The 19,994-nt window shown below is 41.8% G+C and overlaps 1 protein-coding gene across 1 annotated transcript; it reads right to left on the bottom strand.

Moving 5' to 3' along the window:
* Positions 1 to 77: 77 nt before the first annotated feature.
* jade1 (jade family PHD finger 1) lies at positions 78 to 19,300 on the bottom strand. Its single transcript, XM_060879032.1, has 11 exons — positions 19,142 to 19,300; positions 16,790 to 16,882; positions 15,535 to 15,605; positions 15,233 to 15,390; positions 13,524 to 13,714; positions 11,925 to 12,136; positions 11,038 to 11,205; positions 10,221 to 10,337; positions 9,499 to 9,972; positions 3,990 to 4,107; positions 78 to 3,629 (listed from the first exon to the last, which is right to left on the bottom strand). Exons 2-11 carry the CDS (start codon positions 16,836 to 16,838, stop codon positions 2,779 to 2,781), a joined length of 2,409 nt encoding a protein of 802 aa, XP_060735015.1. The 5' UTR covers positions 16,839 to 16,882; positions 19,142 to 19,300; the 3' UTR covers positions 78 to 2,778.
* Positions 19,301 to 19,994: the final 694 nt, after the last annotated feature.

Genomic DNA, 19,994 nt, shown 5'->3' with positions numbered 1-19,994 from the left:
GCTATTTGACCGTCATTTTAGACAATGTCTTGAAGCAACAGCACCGTCTGGTGGCTACAAACAACACGACACGTTAATTAAGTAAAGACTTGCTAGTTTAATCTCAAAGGGGTTTATTCACAAAATAGATGCATAACAAAAAAATACAGCAGCACATGTTCATATAAAAGGTCTCTTTGTATGTGAAAAATAACTTTTTAGAGAACATAGTCAAGCTGCGCTGCATTGCTCTATTCTAGTGCAACATGTTAACCAAAGCCACACAGGCACAAGATCAACACAGACCTCTCAGAAGTCTGCTCACAATTAGCATAAACACAAACAAACAAACAAAAAACATAAAGAAAACATCCAAGTGCAAATCTAATTTTGTACTGACCAAAGGCAACGCTGACAAGTAGTGAAGCTTGGGCTTAAGAAAATCTTCCAAAATACATTGTCATGGTTTCAGTCATTTGTGGCACAAATTTTGAACTTTCTCTTAATCGTTCTTTACAACTTAGTGCAACATGAACCCCTGTTAAGAGGAGGACACTTTTTGTAGACATTTTAACCTAATTTTAGAAAGTGGGAAAATGTCTGAAGTGAATTTAATGAAGATTGATCTCATTCTTTAGTTGTATTACATGTTAAATCCAGTTACAAAAACAACACAGGGACGACTGATGATGATTACGGATCAATCCCACCAGACCAGTGTACAGGGTTCGAGGGGGGTGGGGGTGAGGGGGAGCATGGGGAAGAGGGAGGGTGAGAGAGAGAGAGAGAGAGAGAGAGAGAGAGAGAGAGAGAGAGAGAGAGAGAGAGCGCGAGAGCATCTTTAAAATCTGTTCTCAAACAGATAAGATGATCTTAAAGTTACAGTGCTTTCTAATAATTTCTAAACAAAATGCTCATAAGCCCCAAAAAATGACACTTGATGCTGGGATAAAACATTATTATTATTACTATTGTGAAGGAACAGGGTGTACACACGTTTTAATGTGACAGCCATTTGAATTTCTTTCTGAGGAAAACGCTTTTGTGTCAGTTTTCTTGAAACAGGTCCCTTACGCCGAGTGGCGTTTCTCGGCTGTAAAACTATTTAATTATTATTTAAGAATCAGGCTTGGTTGTTATTCTGGGGAACACAGAAGTGCACAAAATAAAGAATTACCTGAGGAGAGAAAGATGCCATGACGACAAAACGGAGCGCCACAGTCTCTTTACGTAGGAAAAGGAAGAAAGAAAAAGAAAAAAAAAATTACACGAAATAAATTAATTCATAAATACAGTTTCAGGGGTAGATCCTGGAATTCAAACCACCCCAGAAAACAATGCAGAGATTATTACTGGTATAAAAAAAAATTAAGCGTTTACAACTAATTTAAGCCCAGACTGGAGGGCCAAGGCTACGTTCCAACATGTTTGTCCGCACGCCCTGGTTGACTTTCACCCGTTGACGTTTTTTCCCCCTTAAGTAAAATGTTTGTTCTTATATTTTATGAGCTAAAGTAAAGTGTGACTGATGATATACTGTATGAAGACAAGGTACAGAAGGTACCGCACGTTCTCTGCATTTCCAAATTAGAGAAATTGTGAGTGGAGTTTAAAAACACACAGGAGCAATAAAATTCTTTACATTTCAAAATATTTGCTTCATTCAGATTGGGGTCTAATCTGCTGGCTGGTTAGAAGGCCAGCCACTTTGGCCAATATGTGCATAGTTTAAAGCAAATAGACAGTAAAATAGCTAATAATGTAAATTGTGCTTGCTAGGATGAGTGTATTCTGTCTGATACACACACACACACGGACAGACGGTCAACAAGGGCATGTTGTAAACAAGCGGAATGAGGGGATAAATTTATCTATTTGACATAATACCACTAAAGTGTATGCATATACGTTACAAAGTCAGTGGTTCACAATCCCAAAAGCCTCAGCATATCATATTTTCCTACAATACGCACATGAATCGACCAGCTAAAGGGCTTAACAGGCATGTCGGAGTGGGGAAAAAAAAAAACACAAATCTGTGCCGTGCAGGATTTCCCTAGGCTTTGAACTGGAACCTACTGAACTAAGTGCTAGTCACGATTGTACATGTCAGCAAGTTTCATCACTTGATTCAGACCAGTGTTCAACACTACTGCTGTAAGCAATTCATATCAAGAAAAAAATAATAATGACATGATCTGGAAAAATCATGATTGTTTGTGTTTCTGACAGGTTTCCAACAAAAAAAAGAGCTAATTAGCTAAACTAATTTCATTGTCTTTGATCACAAGCTTAGCATTCAGCCTCTGAGACCTTGTCATGTGCACTATGCATCGTAGCAGGCGACGAGAGGAAAATAAAGGAAAGCCAGCTAAAGGAAGTACGAAATAAAAAGAAGCAGCATCAAGAAAGATATGAAATAGAAAAATAAATACCTGTCCGGCAACAGAAGCTTAAAAGGAGCTACATGTAAGATTACTATGAAGCAAAGTCTGCTGTATTTTAGGAACAGCAAGAAATTTACCTAACAACAAGCTATTGGAGTATAAATGTGTCTGTACGCTCAACCTGTCTGGTTTGTTTATGTCCCAGGACTGGAATTATGTTTAAAGAACCCACTCAGGAACCAAATACTTCACTGTTTGTAAATAACACTAAGTTTGAGGTCTGTAACCGATGCATGAAGTCAGAATGCAAAGGAAAATCTTACATGCGGCTCCTCTAAGCGCTGCTTTTATTTGGATTACACAAGAAAAAGTTATTTGACACATAACTTCACAAAGTTTTCACGGTGCCATTTCATGACGCGAGGACTCCACGCCGCAGAACCTCCGAGCCGTACCGCTGTGTCACGGGGTCGTGACTCCGAAGTCGCTGGGTGTGGCATCTCTTCTTCTGCTCTGATTGGCTGTGATCGGCCTCCGAGCCGAGGTCACGGTTCTCCGTGCCCGCCCATAGCCGAGTTCTGATTGGAGGGGATGTAGGGGTGTGGCTTGAATCTAGAGATCTGATGGAATGAGAACGAGTAAAGTCCCTCCCCTCCGCTTCCTGCTCTCCGTCTGCTCCTTTGCTATCGCTTCGTTTTGGAATGCGGAAACTTCCCCAGTTTTTAACATTGGACACTTTTTCTGACATCATCTTTCCCTGATGCTGACTTGAATTCATCCTCCTAAGAGAACCATTGTACACATTCTGCACCGTGACAGAAGTTTTCATTTCTGCCGCTTTGCTGTCAGACATCGCGTTATGATCCATTATACTGTTCTGCGCGGTCTCATCTGTGACCTTTGACCCTGCACTGTTTCTCTCTGGTAGCTGCTCCCAAATCCTGCTCCTCCTCCTTTTCCTCCGCTCTCCTACAGACCGCTCGGTCTCGTTCGTTGCAGTTTCATTTGCACCGCAGTCAGCATTTGGGACTCCCTCTGAGCTGGACAGTTTACTCAGCAGAGAGGAGTCCATTTTAACGGATTTATCCCCTTCGTTTTGGCCTCGTCTGGAGGCTCCGTGACGTGGGACATTCCTCCTCTGTAAGTGCTCGGTGGCGCTGTTCTGAGCCGTGTGCCCTCTCAGAGGTTGGGGGGAAGTGGATGTGGAGGGTGCGACCCGGAAGTAGAACATGGCCTCCTCCAGTTGCCTGGTGGAAGATATGCCTTAAATGCACAAATGTAAAGGAAGAGAAAAAGAACAGGTGAGAGAGCATTAAAGAAAGAGATAAAGGAATGGAGAAAATGTGAGTAAGACAGACTTGTCTCAAAGGACAGTAAATACAGATCACAGCAGTCTGATTTCACTCCATCTGTTCTTACATAAATAAATAATGTTATAAAAGTGACCTGAGTGACAGCCATTAATCCACGTATTCATATCTGAGCAGCCTTCACATGATCTAACAGACTTTTTTGTTTTTAATTTCATTTAAAAATGGAAAGCTCTAAACATTTTAATTGAGACACTGCAGTTAAGCAGGTATTTTAGTTGTGATAAGACCTCCGGTGCAGTAGAGGGCTCACCAGAGAGCCTTCCCTGCTCCAGCAGTCGGACGTGGTGATGAAATATCTGCTCCTGCACTCGACACACAGACCGTTTGATCTTCTCCCGACGGGTCACCATGTAGGTCAGGTTCCGCACCTGCATGTGCGCGCACACACACACACACACACACACACACACACATTTACATATTTCCCTGTGTACCATGTGCTCACACCTAGCTCAGAAATATTCATCAGTACTGTACTGTTAATCCAGTTCAGCTTGAGGACCATCATGTTCCTGCCAGATAATGCAGTATGCATGTAATGTTTGACAACAGAATGAAGGTCTCTGTGCCATGACCCTGTCACTGACGCGCTAAAAATGCTCCACAACCCAAATAATCGCAGTAATTCGATGACTGTCATTTTCCACCAACAGTACAAACAGCAGTGTGCTGAAACTGTGCAACATGGAGTAATTATATACCTACAAAGTGACTAAATGATCAAGGTAGATTGTTTTAAAAAATCTATTAAAGAGTTTGACATGAAAATTTCTAGGGTGCTTCCAAACCTATTAATCACAGAGCAAAATGAATACTTTGAGCTGATTACTAGCTGGTTTTATTTGGGTTCTCACCGCACATAATTAATCAACACACGTTCGTTCCTCAGTCAGAAGCAGGGCAATGAGAAAAGGGAAAGAGAACAGAGTTGGATCTAAAGAAGTAATCAGATCATCATATACATAATTGTTTATACACTGTGTATGCGGATCGACACAACATGGATTTGCACACGCTGCATTTTTTTTGCTTTGTGTTGGTCCAAATATTCAGAGCACACTAAATTTGTTCAGCTACAGCTCTGGTTGTTGGCTCAGTTCAACAGCTCGCATCTACACAAAAAAATTGCTGTACGCAGCCCAAAAATGTGGAAGAGGGTCAGAAGGACTGAAGAGCACGTTTAGGAGAAGGAAACTTTTCCTGAGCATAGAGCAACTATGTTAGAATATCTGAGAAGTTTCTGAGAAATTTCCTGTACAGAATGTCAATAAGATCTTGACTGATAGATAGCTACATTCTGAGGGAAAGTCTCCGAATTTTTTTTATGATCGAAAGACACTGGCACGATTCAGACATTTACATAACGCTGTGTTTAGACATTGGGACGTATGTGATGCGTAAAGGCTGTAATGAAAAGAGGGAAATAATGTCCATCCATCCATCTTCTACCGCTTATCCGGGGCTGAGTCGCGGGGGCAGCAGTCTGAGCAGGGACACCCAGACTTCCCTCTCCCCAGACACTTCCTCCAGCTCCTCTGGGGGAATACCGAGGCATTCCCAGGCCAGCCGAGAGACATAGTCCCTCCAGCGTGTCCTAGGTCTTCCCCGGGGCCTCCTCCCGGTTGGACATGCCCGGAACACCTCCCCAGGAAGGCGTCCAGGAGGAATCCGGAACAGATGCCCGAGCCACCTCAGCTGACCCCTCTCGATGTGGAGGAGCAGTGGCTCTACTCTGAGCTCCTCCCGAGTGACCGAGCTCCTCACCCTATCTCTAAGGGAGCGCCCAGCCACCCTGCGGAGGAAACTCATTTCGGCCGCCTGTATCCGGGATCTTGTCCTTTCGGTCATGACCCAAAGCTCATGACCATAGGTGAGGGTAGGAACGTAGATCGACTGGTAAATAGAGAGCTTCGCCTTGCGGCTCAGCTCTTTCTTCACCACAACAGACCGGTATATCGACCGCATCACTGCAGAAGATACACCGATCCGCCTGTCGATCTCCCGCTCCATCCTTCCCTCACTCGTGAACAAGACCCCAAGATACTTAAACTCCTCCACTTGAGGCAGGGGCTTTCCACGAACCTGAAGGGGGCAAGCCACCCTTTTCCGGCTGAGAACCATGGCCTCGGACTTGGAGGTGCTGATTCTCATCCCCGCCACTTCACACTCGGCTGCAAACCGTCCCAGTGCACTCTGAAGGTCCTGATTTGAAGAAGCCAACAGGACAACATCATCTGCAAAAAGCAGAGACGAAATCCCGTGGTCCCCAAACCGGACTCCCTCCGGCCCCCGACTGCGCCTAGAAATCCTGTCCATATAAATGATGAACAGAACCGGTGACAAAGGGCAGCCCTGCCGGAGTCCAACATGCACCGGGAACAAGTCTGACTTACTGCTGGCAATGCGAACCAAACTCCTGCTCCGGTCATATAGGGACCGGACAGCCCTTAGCAGAGGGCCCCGGACCCCATACCCCCAGAGCACCCCCCACAGATCACCACGAGGGACACGGTCGAATGCCTTCTCCAGATCCACAAAGCACACGTGGACTGGTTGGGCAAACTCCCATGAACCCTCCAGCAACCTGGTGAGGGTATAGAGATGGTCCAGTGTTCCACGACCGGGACAAAACCCGCATTGTTCCTCCTGAATCCGAGGTTCGACTATCGGCCGGATTCTCCTCTCCAGTACCCTGGCATAGACTTTTCCGGGGAGGCTGAGGAGTGTGATCCCCCTGTAGTTGGAACACACCCTCCGGTCCCCCTTCTTAAACAGAGGGACCACCACCCCAGTCTGCCAGTCCAGAGGCATGTCAACCAAGACAGCCCCACAACATGCAGAGACTTGAGGTACTCAGGGCGGATCTCATCCACCCCCGGTGCCTTGCCACTGAGGAGCTTCTCAACCACCTCAGTGACCTCAGCTTGGGGGATCGACGAGTCCTCAACTGAGCCCTCTGCCTCTGCTTCCTCAGTGGAAGACATGTCGGTGGGGTTGAGGAGATCCTCGAAGTACTCCTTCCACCTTCCGAGAATGTCCCCAGTCGAAGTCAGCAGATTCCCACTCCCACTATAAACAGTGTGAGCAGGGCACTGCTTCCCCCTCCTGAGGCGCCGGATGGTTTGCCAGAATTTCTTTGAGGCCAACCGATAGTCCTTTTCCATGGTCTCACCAAACTCCTCCCAGACCCGAGTTTTTCCGACCGGACTCCTTCTTCAGCTTGACGGCATCCCTTACTTCCGGGGTCCACCACTGGGTTCGGGGATTGCCGCCACGACAGGCACCGGAGACCTTATGGCCACAGCTCCGCACGGCCGCGTCGACAATGGAGGTGGAGAACATGGTCCACTCAGACTCAATGTCTCCAACCTCCCTCGGGATCTGGTTGAAGCTCTGCCGGAGGTGGGAGTTGAAGATCTCTCTGACCGGAGACTCTGCCAAACGTTCCCAGCAGACCCTCACAGTACGTTTGGGTCTGCCAAGTCTGTCCAACTTCCTCCCCGGCCATCGGATCCAACTCACCACCAGGTGGTGATCAGTTGACAGCTCCGCCCCTCTCTTTACCCGAGTGTCCAAGACATACGGCCGGAGGTCAGATGAAACAACAACAAAGTCGATCATCGACTTCCGACCTAGGGTGTCCTGATGCCATGTGTACTGATGGACACCCTTATGCTTGAACATGGTGTTCGTTATGGACAAACTGTGACTAGCACAGAAGTCCAATAACAGAACACCACTCGGGTTCAGGTCGGGGGGGGGCGTTCCTCCCAATCACGCCCCTCCAGGTGTCACTGTCGCTGCCCACGTGAGCGTTGAAATCCCCCAGTAGAACGACGGAGTCCCCGGTCGGAGCACTTTCCAGCACTCCTCCCAGAGACGCCAAGAAGGTCGGGTACTCTACACTGCCATTTGGCCCGTAAGCACAAACAACAGTGAGAGACCTCTCCCCAACCCGAAGGCGCAGGGAAACGACCCTCTCGTTCACTGGGGTAAATTCCAACACATGGCTGCTGAGCTGGGGGGCTATGAGCAAGCCCACACCAGCCCGCCGCCTCTCACCGCGGGCAACTCCAGAGTAGTAGAGGGCCCAGCCTCTCTCGAGGAGTTGGGTTCCAGAGCCCAAGCTGTGCATGGAGGCGAGCCCAACTATATCTAGTCGGTATCTCTCAACCTCCCGCACCAGCTCAGGCTCCTTCCCCCCCAGCGAGGTGACATTCCATGTCCCTAGAGCCAGATTCCGTGTCCGGAACACGGCTGAAGGTTATCCACAAAACCACATTTAGGCATGTTTACTTACTTCCTCTGAATTAGTGTCTCCTAATCAAAACATGATTAGGTTCTAAAGTGAAGGCACAAGACTCAACACCATCATTGATTCTTTATTAAGCTGCATCCACGGCTCTAAAGCCGAGACCCTACAGGTCAGTGAAGTGAGGCATAACGGTAATGGACCGAACAGGATGAAGCGCTTGCAACTTTTAAAAGAAGAATGACTGTGATGTGGGGAATTTGCAGCCCATGTGAAAGGTTTAATGACTTCAGCTCTGTAGCCATAGCCTCTGTCTCTCTCACAAGATTACATTTTGGATGTTTAAATGCCTTCATTAGATACACTTCCTGAATGCAGGAAGTTAACAGCACACTTTTTGCTCAAGCATTCCCAACAACATTCATTAGATGGCATTGATAGATCCGTTACATATTTAACATAACTGATATCTTTCACTCTGTCAGACCATTGGAATGTTTTACCGTTTATTAAAGGAGCAGTTTTTACATTTTTTAGACGGATTGCGATAAAACCTGCAGTGGAAACATACGTCCACGTTAACCTTCAATCTACCCGACACACAACTACATGTGACTGAACGAGTTTCCTTTTAAGGAAAAAGCACAGAAGTGAGACTAAAAACAATGTACACAGATTCTTGGGATGGAAAAAAAAAACAAACTTGCAGTATTACCAAGGCCTGAGTGTTCGAGACTGGCAGGACAGTATGTCCTGGTCTGTGACGCTCAGAGGGACAGCGAGTGAGCACACACTCGTACACACCACCAACAAACCTTACTGATTCATTATTTTCTTCTACTTCTTCAAATTATTATTAAATAAGAGTAATATTTCAAGTCTTCATCTGTGTTTTTTAGATTTTTCTTTGTTACTTTGTTACTAATAGTAATAGAACCGTTTCTCTTCACCGTGATTTACTCACTCGAATAGCACGAGCATTGGCAATGCCAGCATTCTACAGTTTGTTATGCCAGTAAAACATCACAGTCCTGTCTTTTATTCCTCCCTGAAGTTTTTAAAAGACTTCAGCTCCACCATGGCTGTGACCAGGATGAATCATTTAAATAAATAATTAAATAAATAAATAGAGTTTTACTACTCTTGAACTGTTATATGTAACAGATCTAGAAATACTTTAAGTAAAAGGCAACAAGATTTGCTAGCTGTCAAATCAAACAGCCTGCAAAGTGCACACGCATGACAGAGCAGCCCTGTACTTCGTCAAATATCGAGCACCATTCTAGCTCCTGCGTTCTTCAACGTGCTGTTTATTTCAAACCCGTGCTTTCTACCTTCATGGAAAAAGCCTGCTGCTAATCTTTATACAAAGTGAGGCAGGGAATGGTTTCATTGCTCTGACTTCTGACTAGACCTGGCCTCTCTTTTCTCTGTGATGTGGAGTCTGATGGAATCCCTCAGCTTCCTGACTATCGCATGGCCGTAAAAAAAGCCCGGAGCTACATACCCTCTCCAGGTCTTGCCGCAGGTGGGTGAAGAGACGAAGCCTGCGAAGCAGCACTTCCTGTTCTCTCCGAGCGAGGCTTTCCTCTTCTTCTCGCTTGGGTGTAATGAGCGGCTGGTTGAAGTTTGATTTGCGTTTCAGCTTCCAGTACTGAAACACAAAGTCCACGTTCTCCAGTGGCACATGTAGGTGTTTGGAGACCTCCTCGATGTTAACGAATCTGTAAAACTCATCCTCCAGCTGCTGCACACGGAGCTTTCTTTCGCTGAGCTGTGCTCCATCTGCTCCTTTTGCCCTCCCTGCTATCCCTTTAGCGTCTATTAAGCCACTCTGCTCGTGCCAGTCCATACCCGAGTGTGTAGGGCAGTAGGATTTGAACTTGACCTCGTCATCATCTGTAAGTATGGTGTTCATTTTCAGGCCACGTTGCAGGCCGCAGGTAACATGGAAGGCCACGCGGCAGCTCTTAGCTGAGCACTGGAGGCAAAGAGGAAGGGGAAAAAGGGACAGAAACCTTTTTTTTTGCAAACCTTCTGACTTTCGCTAATCTGTTTTATAGTATTTAATTTGCTAATTATGTTATGTATAAATTAGCCACTTCTCCTCTTAGTTAATGATGCTTGCAGGCAACCGAAACACATCTGATTGGCTTGCTAAAGAATTTATGATCCGTCCATCCTTGGTTATGTATAATTACTGTTTAGACCCCATGTGTCATGTCTTACCTGTATGCAAGCTCCGGTTTTCTCTTTACACAGGCAGCAGATTAGAGCCCATCGGTTATTAGGGATCTGAGACACACTCGTTATGGGCTCCATCTTCTCTGGGTTGCCTATGCTGACCTGAAATGTGTGTGAATGAAAGAGAAAGTCTGCTTAGTACATTTCTGCAATACATTTCATTTGTGATTGCTTTTTTTTTAAAAGATCTATATTTATTTTATTATTATATGGTGTTAAGTGATATGCACACAAGCCTGCAACAAGGAAAATAAATCACAGGTTTATATTAATGCATTTAGCGAACATTTAAAATGTCATCGCTTCTATAGTAACGGATATTTCACACTGACTTGTACGGAGACTTGGACACGGCAATGGGTTAAAAATGTAATGCTATTCAACAATAAAGAATGTTTACCAGTGATGAAATTCTTATACAGAGATGTTTGTTTAAACCCTCCAGTTTTGACGGTTTGTCAGAAGTATAGACATAATGTCTTATATATATATATAGTTCATGCATATATTAAATTATATTAGCATACATCAGCTTATATTCTCAGCCCAAACGTAAAGGATGAAATGGTTTTCAAAACAAAAGCCTACAAATCTATACAAATAAGATTTTCTTTTTAACAGTAAAGCAAACAGTACTCTAGATGTGCTTTTTATTCCTCCTACAAAGAGACACTTCTATCATAAAGTGGAAAAACATTGCGGAATAATTTTTTAACTCTATAATATATATATATTTTATTAAGATGTGTAGTGGATTCATTTTCCTTCAGCTGTATTATAATATGGTGCACTGTGACTATACCTCTGGTATCCACAGTGCACAGCTCACATGAACCCACTTGCTGCCACTGCGGGTGGGTTTCATGGCTCCGCCTTTCTTTGGGCAGAGCTGGCATTTAGGTGAGATGCCCAGCGCGCAGGTCCGACACAGCCAGCTGCCTTCTGGAACCTTCAGGATGCCATAACACGCCTGCAGAAAAAAGACACAGCACTGTTCATATATACGCGCTAATAAACACACATACATTACAGACACAAAACACAATCAGTCACCAAATGTTCTTTAAGCCTGAGCAAACATACACACAAACATGCACACATACTGACTAGCATATGGATGGCAAGCCCATGCACACACACACACACACACACACACACACACACACACACACACACACACACACACACACAGAGAGACACAGACAGAGACACAGACAGAGACACAGACAGAAACACAGACAGAGAGGGGGAGAGAGCACACATAAAGCCTTCAAGTGACTTTGTTCTAGAGATTGAATGTTTAATCGCTTCTAATGGACTTGTTTCATTATTAAAGTATGGAATTAAAATGCAGATTTATGCATCTAAAACTGCTTGAAACCCCTGTGGCAAACCAGACGAACTGACTATAGCTGAAGTAAACAATATAATCCTGTTTATTTAAACGAATAAAAATAAAGTTATTCAGCAAATCCCAGCTGTTTTGTATTAATTATTGACAAGACATCTGTTGCTTAACTGGAATGCGACTCATTAAACATTTGTCCTAATTAATGTTTTTTAAGTTCTTTAAATTTTAACTTACACACACTCACTCGCACATTCACGCACTCGCACGCTCACTCGCACGCTCACTCGCACGCTCACTCGCACGCTCACTCGCACGCTCACTCGCACGCTCACTCATACCTGATGCACACATATGTTGCACTTGTCACAAAAAACCATCTCGTTGCCGTCCTCTCCGTCAGGTGACTGACAGACATCACACACCACGTCCTCGTCATACTCGATCCCAAGCCCCTCCTCCGTTTCCATGGCGTGGTTCATGTTGTCATAGCAACGGCGCTCAAACTCCTCCATGAGTTTCTCCATGGTGTTCTCGTCCAGCAGCTGCATGCCTGAGGACAGGACACGGACACACCCGTCTTTCAAACACACCTGTTTTAACATGCGTACCTTCACTTAACACAATACACAAGCATAATCTCTGGTGTTTTTTTAATGGCAATGGGAGAAAACATTATGCTTTCATGCTTGCATTCCAGGTATAAAGACTGTCTGATTAGGATAACCTCTCTTCTAAATAACTATGGTTTCTCTTTTTATATCTTTAAACAGTGTCCTATTCTGATTTACACCAAAGTCTTGTCTAACTCTTGAATCAGGTCAAGAACTTTCTGTAAGCAGATTTAACATTTATTTAACATTTATAGGAGGCGTCTCCAGTGTCTGTGCTTTGTAATAATCAGCAAGTTTCAGAGAGAGAGAGAGAGAGAGAGAGAGAGAGAGAGAGAGAGAGAAAGAGAGAGAGAGAGAGAGAGAGAGAGAGAGAGGGAGAGAGAGAGAGAGGGGGGGGGGCAGAGAGAGGGGCAGAGAGAGAGACAGACAGACAGATAGAGATGAAAAGAGAGAGAGAGAGAGAGAGAGAGAGAGAGAGAGAGAGAGAGAGAGAGAGAGAAAGAGAGTGTGTGAGAGAGAGCGTGAGAGAGAGAGAAAGTGTGTGTGAGAGAGAGGGAGAGAGAGAGAGAGAGAGAGAGAGAAAATGAGAAACAGAGAGAGAGAGATTAGAGAATGGGATATATAGGTGAGAGAGGAGATTGAGAAAGCTACATAACCTCTCATTTACTGTACTTTTACACCTTATAACTTTTAATTACTATTTTTATCATCATTATTAATCCTTTGTACCTGGTTGCTTTGCCAATCTTCTACACTAACAACCAGACCTACCGAAGTATTTCGCAACTCAAAACAAAAATGAAAACTGAGAAAGAAACAAAGAGGGGGCTATGAGGGAAGACTTTTATATTAATAACACGATGTAACTTGTTCTGTGGGTGTAACTATAAATAGATAAATTATGATGAATTAAAATGTTAAAAATAATAATTGCTGGCAAATTACTGTGGTGTAGGAAGAATAAAAAACTCTGACATGCTGTAATCATCTGTGAGCTTTTTTTTTCTTCATGGCTTCATATTTTAAGTGAAAATTAATCTTGAGCCCTAAGAGCACAACAACTACAATTTTTAAACATGCAAACAATGTAAACATGGCTGTAAATCAGATCAGTGAAGAAAGTGCACAGGTATTTCACCTGTGTTTAAGGTGTTAACGTTTGTTCACCGTCTTGTAGTTTGCAATGCAAACACATGACTTCGTGAATGCCTTGTAAGGGCAAAAAAAAAGAAAACTCTGTCTGCAGAGGGATCCGTTTCTAGCAGTAAAACTAGGTTGTGTTGGATAAACAGAATGATTCAGAAAGTGTAGAGTTAAAACACTGACCCATTTGAACGAACTCTCTGTTAGCCACCTCCAGCCAGGCGACATCTTCCTCGTTTAGGTCATAACGACACGTCCCCTCAGAGAGCGTCCCGATACCCACGTACCCCAACACAGACGCCTCCGGACCCCACGAGCGAATCAGCTTCTTTGGTCGTGTAAACAACACACTGGATAACTTCTCAGCCATAACGCTACATAGAGAGAAATGTAAACAAACAAACAAACAAACAAATAAACAAAGCATTATTTATTGTTACTTGTTGAATCCATGATCCATTAATACTTGTTTAATCATAATTGTAACAAAACAGAAATTACAATTCAGTTTTTGTTAATTCCTATTTCATTTTAATTTAATTTCAATCATTTAATCTCATTTAGATGATTTATTTGAGGCGATTCAATGCCAGTATATTCGATATTATCTCAGCTATTAGTGATTAGTTCATGGCTATTAATAAGTAAGTTTGATAGCGATGCTTCACTTTAGCAGTTCTTACGAGGAAACGTCTTAATATGTTCTGTGTTCATCAGATTCCTCAAAATGAGCCACAGCTATATTTTATAATCAGATCCAAAAGTATAAATACAATAAAAGCTCTAAATAACTCTGTCCTTCTTATCTAATGTCTCACGCCATGTAGCCACTCTCTGGTCTGATGTCTGAACTTCAGCTTAAAAACTCACGTGATTAAAGGTGGGGTCTCCGATTTTTGAAAGCCAATGTTGACATTTGAAATCACCAAAACAAACACGCCCCTAACCCAAATGGGTCCCACCCCTGTTTTGATAGCTCCGCCCACACATACATACGTAACCCAGGTAAATAATGTGTCTATCATAGCTGAAGGGAAGAACAATACGATTGCAGATAAACAAGCAAAAATGACACACAAGCATAATCATGCAAAGGGCGGCATATATTAGTTCTGTGTAACAAAGCAAAACCAACGTTACTCGCCTGTCGAGAAGGAAAAAAGCGCCTCGGCGTCTTAAGTAAAGTTGGTCACATATTCACAGATTGGAGTTTCCCGAGTCAATAACTCCTGAGCTAAACGCTGTTACTACACAAAACACGGTTGTAGCTGCGTCTCTACATTACTACGATAGAAAAGAGGTGTTATTTGTGTAGTAACAGTGTTTAGCTCAGGAGTTATTGACTTCCCGCTCCTTCAGTTCTCTCCAACACTGGAAAGCTGATCCTATATTAACCCGTCCTACTTCTTGCCTTATCGTAAGCCTTTCTTCTCTTTCTTTCTTTCTTTGTTTTTATCCTCCATGTCAATGTTAAAACCAGAGACAATTTTTTCCCATCAAATAATCTCCTCCTCTGCCGTTTTTTCCCCTACATGCTGACAACCCCTAGTCTAGACCCAAGATGATTGTCTATAAAACTTTTATATACACCCTATGAGTAATACCAGTTATATCACCACCATCACTACGACAACCATCTAACTAACTATATGATTCAATTAAAAAAATAAATAAATAAATAAATAAATAAGAAGAAATGACTCAAATCCTGAATATATGCTGATTGATATTTCTTTTGTGGTGTGTGTTTAGTGAAGTGGCTGTCTAACTCCACCAGATATAATGATATCACTGTCTACAACATCTGGCAAATAACAGCTGGCTCTCACAGTTCATTAATTAAGTATTAATAAGTGTATCATATTGAAGATTGAGGACGTTTTGATTCATACCGAACTACAGGTTTAGGGATGGACTCGGGGCTCACGGGGACCTGAACACCCTTTTCCCATTCCTGCCTCCAGGGGTCCGAAAGCACATAATAATCCTCTGGATTGAGCTGGTACGAGTCATGAAGCTTCATTGCTGTGATGAAATCAGTCCTGAACACCTGAGAGAGAGAGCGAGAGAGAGAGAGAGAGAGAGAGACATGAGTCCAAACATTCAGTGTATTAATTTAAAGAACTATAAATCATAAGTTCAACAGTAGTATGAGAAATTTAGAGAAAAAGAACGTATATGGAGAGGAAATTACCTCTGACGGTCTCTTTCCGTCTCGTCTCCTGTGATGGGAGTTCGACATCTGAGACCATGATGTGCAATTACCTAAAGAAGAAAATCAACACAGCCATGAAACGACAACAAACCAAGAACATGATGTACAGAGAGTAGGTTAGGTGTTTGGGGAAAACAACAACAACAGCTGGTTACACCTTCTATAGAAATATTAGTTATACAATATTATTATGAAGCAAAGAGTAGGATTCAGTCTAGTGACCATTATTAACTCTGCATCATTAAAAAGCAAATTATTCCCCAAATTTTAAACCTTTAAAAATGTTTAGCAATTTTTCAAAATGTAACAATTTGAATGCCTAAAAAACAAAATAGCACAAATCGCCCTGGAATTCCTCTTCACGTTTAGTTTAATAAAAAATGACACGGATCAATGATTAAGCAAATGATGTGCTTATTGCAAATGACAGGGTGTAGACCTGCAGCACTTTAGCAAAACATGTCCTACTGGTATTGTGCATTCAGGTTCACATTTGACTTGTGTCTTGCCTTTCTTTTCCTTTTTTACGGTCTAGACAGCAATGTTATCTTCATACATGTTACTAGCTGCACGTAGCTTCTAATTAATCACTGACCACTGACTGTCTTTTCTTTTTTTTATAAAGCTGAATTGCTTCATTAGGGTAAAAACACTAAACAGGATTGTAGTAGACTGTTCGTTATTAAGCGCCGCTGATTCAAGTACAGATTTCATATCAAGTGATCAGATTAGGGGAATTCGCAAGTTGTAAAGCGAGAATCCCAGAAGAGGAGCTGGGAAAAGTTACACTGATCAGAGATATTAAGATATTTACAAAGGATCAAATTCACTGACTCAATGATCTAAAACACAGTCTATGTGGAGATTTAAGCCTCTAAACATAGAGTGAGTATAGAGGTACATACAGAGTGAGTTTGTGAAGTGGTCGTGCTAACCGCATTCATCATGCCACCTGACCCTGCTCTTCAACCGGGTATGTGCTAAGATGCTCGCTTCCTTCACACAAACTTGTACACATCTTCTCATGTCTCTTTATGAACATGTGAACGTAGCAGCTTGAAAAGCATCTAAACTTTCGTCGTCTTTTATAATGACAAAGATACAAAATATAGTGCAGGAAGTTAAAACCTTCTAAAAAACAAAAACAAAGCAAAAGCACAGAAGAAAATAACAGAATGGTATAAAGCAAGAGAAAAGAAAAAGAAAGATAAAAAAGAAAAGGGAAAGTGCTTACTTCCATTATCAGACTCCTCGCTGGTGCTGGGAACACGGCTTCGCTTCATGGTCAGCAGCCGCCGTCTCCAAATAACTCACCAAACTAGTTTCACTGCAATAATTACAAACTAAATGAATGGCACTGAAGTTTCAGTTTAAACCAACATGCACTGTACAGACAGCCTTACTCACAAGCCCATATCTCTGTGCAAAGTGAAGAAACAGCAGCACATTATATACAGTTTGTGATCTTGTGGCATAGTAAACAACGCACAATAAAACAAGAAGAAAAATTCATTGTGATTTATAGAGTAAGAAGGTGTCACATTAAGGCTGATAATAAACACACTGAAATATGCAGATAAACACACAACACACAAGAATGATTAAGAATGTATTTACAGCTTGCAGAGTAAAAATAATACTAAAATATTATTAAAAAACTAAAATAAAAATTTTAAAAAATAAATAAATAATAATTAATTAATATTATTAAAAAACTAAAATAAAAATTAAAAAAATAAATAGATAATAATTAATTAATTAATTAATTAAAATACTAAAAGAAAAAACTCTGCATGCAATATTTCAGTAAACTTATTTAAAGTCAAGTTAAAGTTAAATTAGTCCAACATTGATACATAAATTAGTTTCAAACCAAAAAATCAAAAACACAAAAAAAATATGATTTTTTAATTTAATTATTTATTACAATTTTTTTATATAAATAAATAAATAAATAAAATGTTATGGGAGTGATATTTTTTATTCAGAATGCCAACATTACAAAAATGTAACCTAATAAATATAATAAAATTGACCAACAATAAAATGCACAAATTCATCAGAGATAAAAAATATTAAAGACATCAAAGCAAAAATCTGCACTTAAATTTGTCCATAAAGTTGTTTATGTTCTTATTATTTTTCAACGATAAAGAAATTCGTATCAGCAGATTTACGTATAAACAGATTTATAGTCATTTATTATCTAACGCGTGAATTTTTATTTGCATTAAAAATAAAACGCATCCAGATTTTTTTAATTTTTATTCTGCACATAAACAGCGGGAAGAGTTTGACTGCGTCACGTGACCCTGCAGCGACTCGCCCATTGGCTACAATCGCCGGATGACGTAATAATCTAGAAACATCACCGTCCGGATAAAATAGCGGTCTCGCGCTTATCTTTTGATCGACGCCGCTGTTTACAAACAGGCTGTGAAAATCAGCATCTTTCGTTAAATTCGGGAATTAAAACAAGACGCGTGTGATTTACAAACACGAGTCATGACGTCCAAACACAAATACAACACGGTATAAAAGACAGAAACGATTAGTTTATAAAATATAACGTTAAACACAGTGTAGCTCGGTGCTAACGGTTTGTTTGCTAAAAACAGACCCAGTGAAATATTCCCGAGGCCACGCCCCCTCACAGAGATATAGCTGCCCTTTATGATGCCCGACCAAAATTACATTTATTAATTCCTATTTTTTTTTTTTTTTTTTTTTTACAAAAATAACATCTCCATATACGATTAGCATATTTTCTTATATAAAATATCAAACGCATAAAAAGCTGTGAATAAAATGTGTGATACGACCAGCTTCAGGTAACTTAAAGAACATGAAGCGATGTGCGTATTCGTGAAACGTTCAATAACCCGAGGTTTGTTTGGTAAACAAACGTTTAAAAGTGACTCTGTGAGGGTTATGAAGATAAAGCTGTTCTAATATCGAGCTCACGAACGCCGAGAGGTTAAAGGTGTGATGATCAAGAGTGTAGTTTAGTGACAGGAGTCAGAACTAACACCAAAACTCTACAGACGGGCTTAAGATTTAAAGGAAAAACAACATCATCATCTGATGCATTTTATTTCCCTTTCACGGTCCTGTCGGGGACAGAAAATAGTTTCAACTCGAAATAATAAATGGCAGAAAAAATATGATGTGTGTCGGATGATGCGAGAGCAAAAGTGACGCTCTATCGCATCCGAGTTGGCACAAACACAAACACACACACACACACACACACACACACACATCTCTCTCTCTCAGTTGCACTATAACTGCACAAATCATCGCTTCTCTCACGGAACAAATTCCATCTAAGATCAACGTGGACATCAGATTATGCTGATATTTCTATATATTTCTATTTTATTGCCCCGTGAACTTAATCTTTTGGCGCCATTTTAATGACGTACTACGTTTCCACCACCGGACCATCTGCATTCGGAGAAAAGCTCTCGGAAACCCTGGAGAGAGAAAAAAACAGCGAGCGCATGGTGCAAAGCGACCGTCCTGAATGTGCGCTTCATGCGCGTTGGCTAAAATACGCTAAGTGTTTGAAACACTGCTGTAGTACCTGCACAGAGGAGAAGACGTCGCCGCTCCTGCGTTGGCGTTTCCGTGTAGCTAAGCGATGGTGCTGCGCTGCTGCTTACAGTTTGAGTTCGGGCGGCACGGTGCTAGCAGCAGATCGTCGCCTCCCCGCCTCTCTCTCTCACTCTCTCTCTCTCTCTCTCATACGCACGCGCGCACACAAACACATCTTACGTGCAGAGTGTTTTTGCGCGCCACCGCCAGAGGGCGCTGCTCCTCAAAAATACATACAGGCCAAAGAGTGTTCACGGAGACCTAGAGTAGCAACTCTGCTTTTTTTCCGGGTTTCTTCTGATTTAATTATAGGACTTTTCAACTCTATTTTGTTTTCTTCGTAAGGAAATAAACCAATCGATATATTTCTGAAAAAAAATATATATAATTTAAAACGAATTAAAAGTGTAATGCATATAAATGATTTCCTGTTTTACCCCCATTAAATGAGTAATTGACTGATTTCTGTAAATAAAATAAGAAATCATTCTGTAAAAAAAAAAAAAAACAATTGTTTCTTTTCGTTTTTTTTTTTTTTGTTTTTTTTAAGGATACTGGTCATGTGAAGTCATTAATTATCACATAATTGTTTGACTCCTTTTTCACCTAAACAACTCTGAAAAGTTAACATCTCGAAAGTCTGGTCACATTATAAACACACAGGCTCATACGCAGAGGTTTAAATGGCTATTAAAGGGATGTTTTCACACATGTGACTCTGTAATTTTGAGCCATTGTGAGTTTCTCAGTTCATGAGGTGATGCACCGACTTGATTAGATACTGCACTATGGGGAAGACACAAAACCAGCCAATGGACCTGTGTAATAAGGTAGTTGAACTT

The sequence above is a fragment of the Tachysurus vachellii genome, chromosome 10 (genome assembly GCF_030014155.1).
Source record: "Tachysurus vachellii isolate PV-2020 chromosome 10, HZAU_Pvac_v1, whole genome shotgun sequence".
Lineage (NCBI taxonomy): Eukaryota > Metazoa > Chordata > Actinopteri > Siluriformes > Bagridae > Tachysurus > Tachysurus vachellii.
The sequence above is the reverse complement of the archived record's forward strand: the minus strand, read 5'-3'. Positions and strand labels throughout refer to the sequence as shown.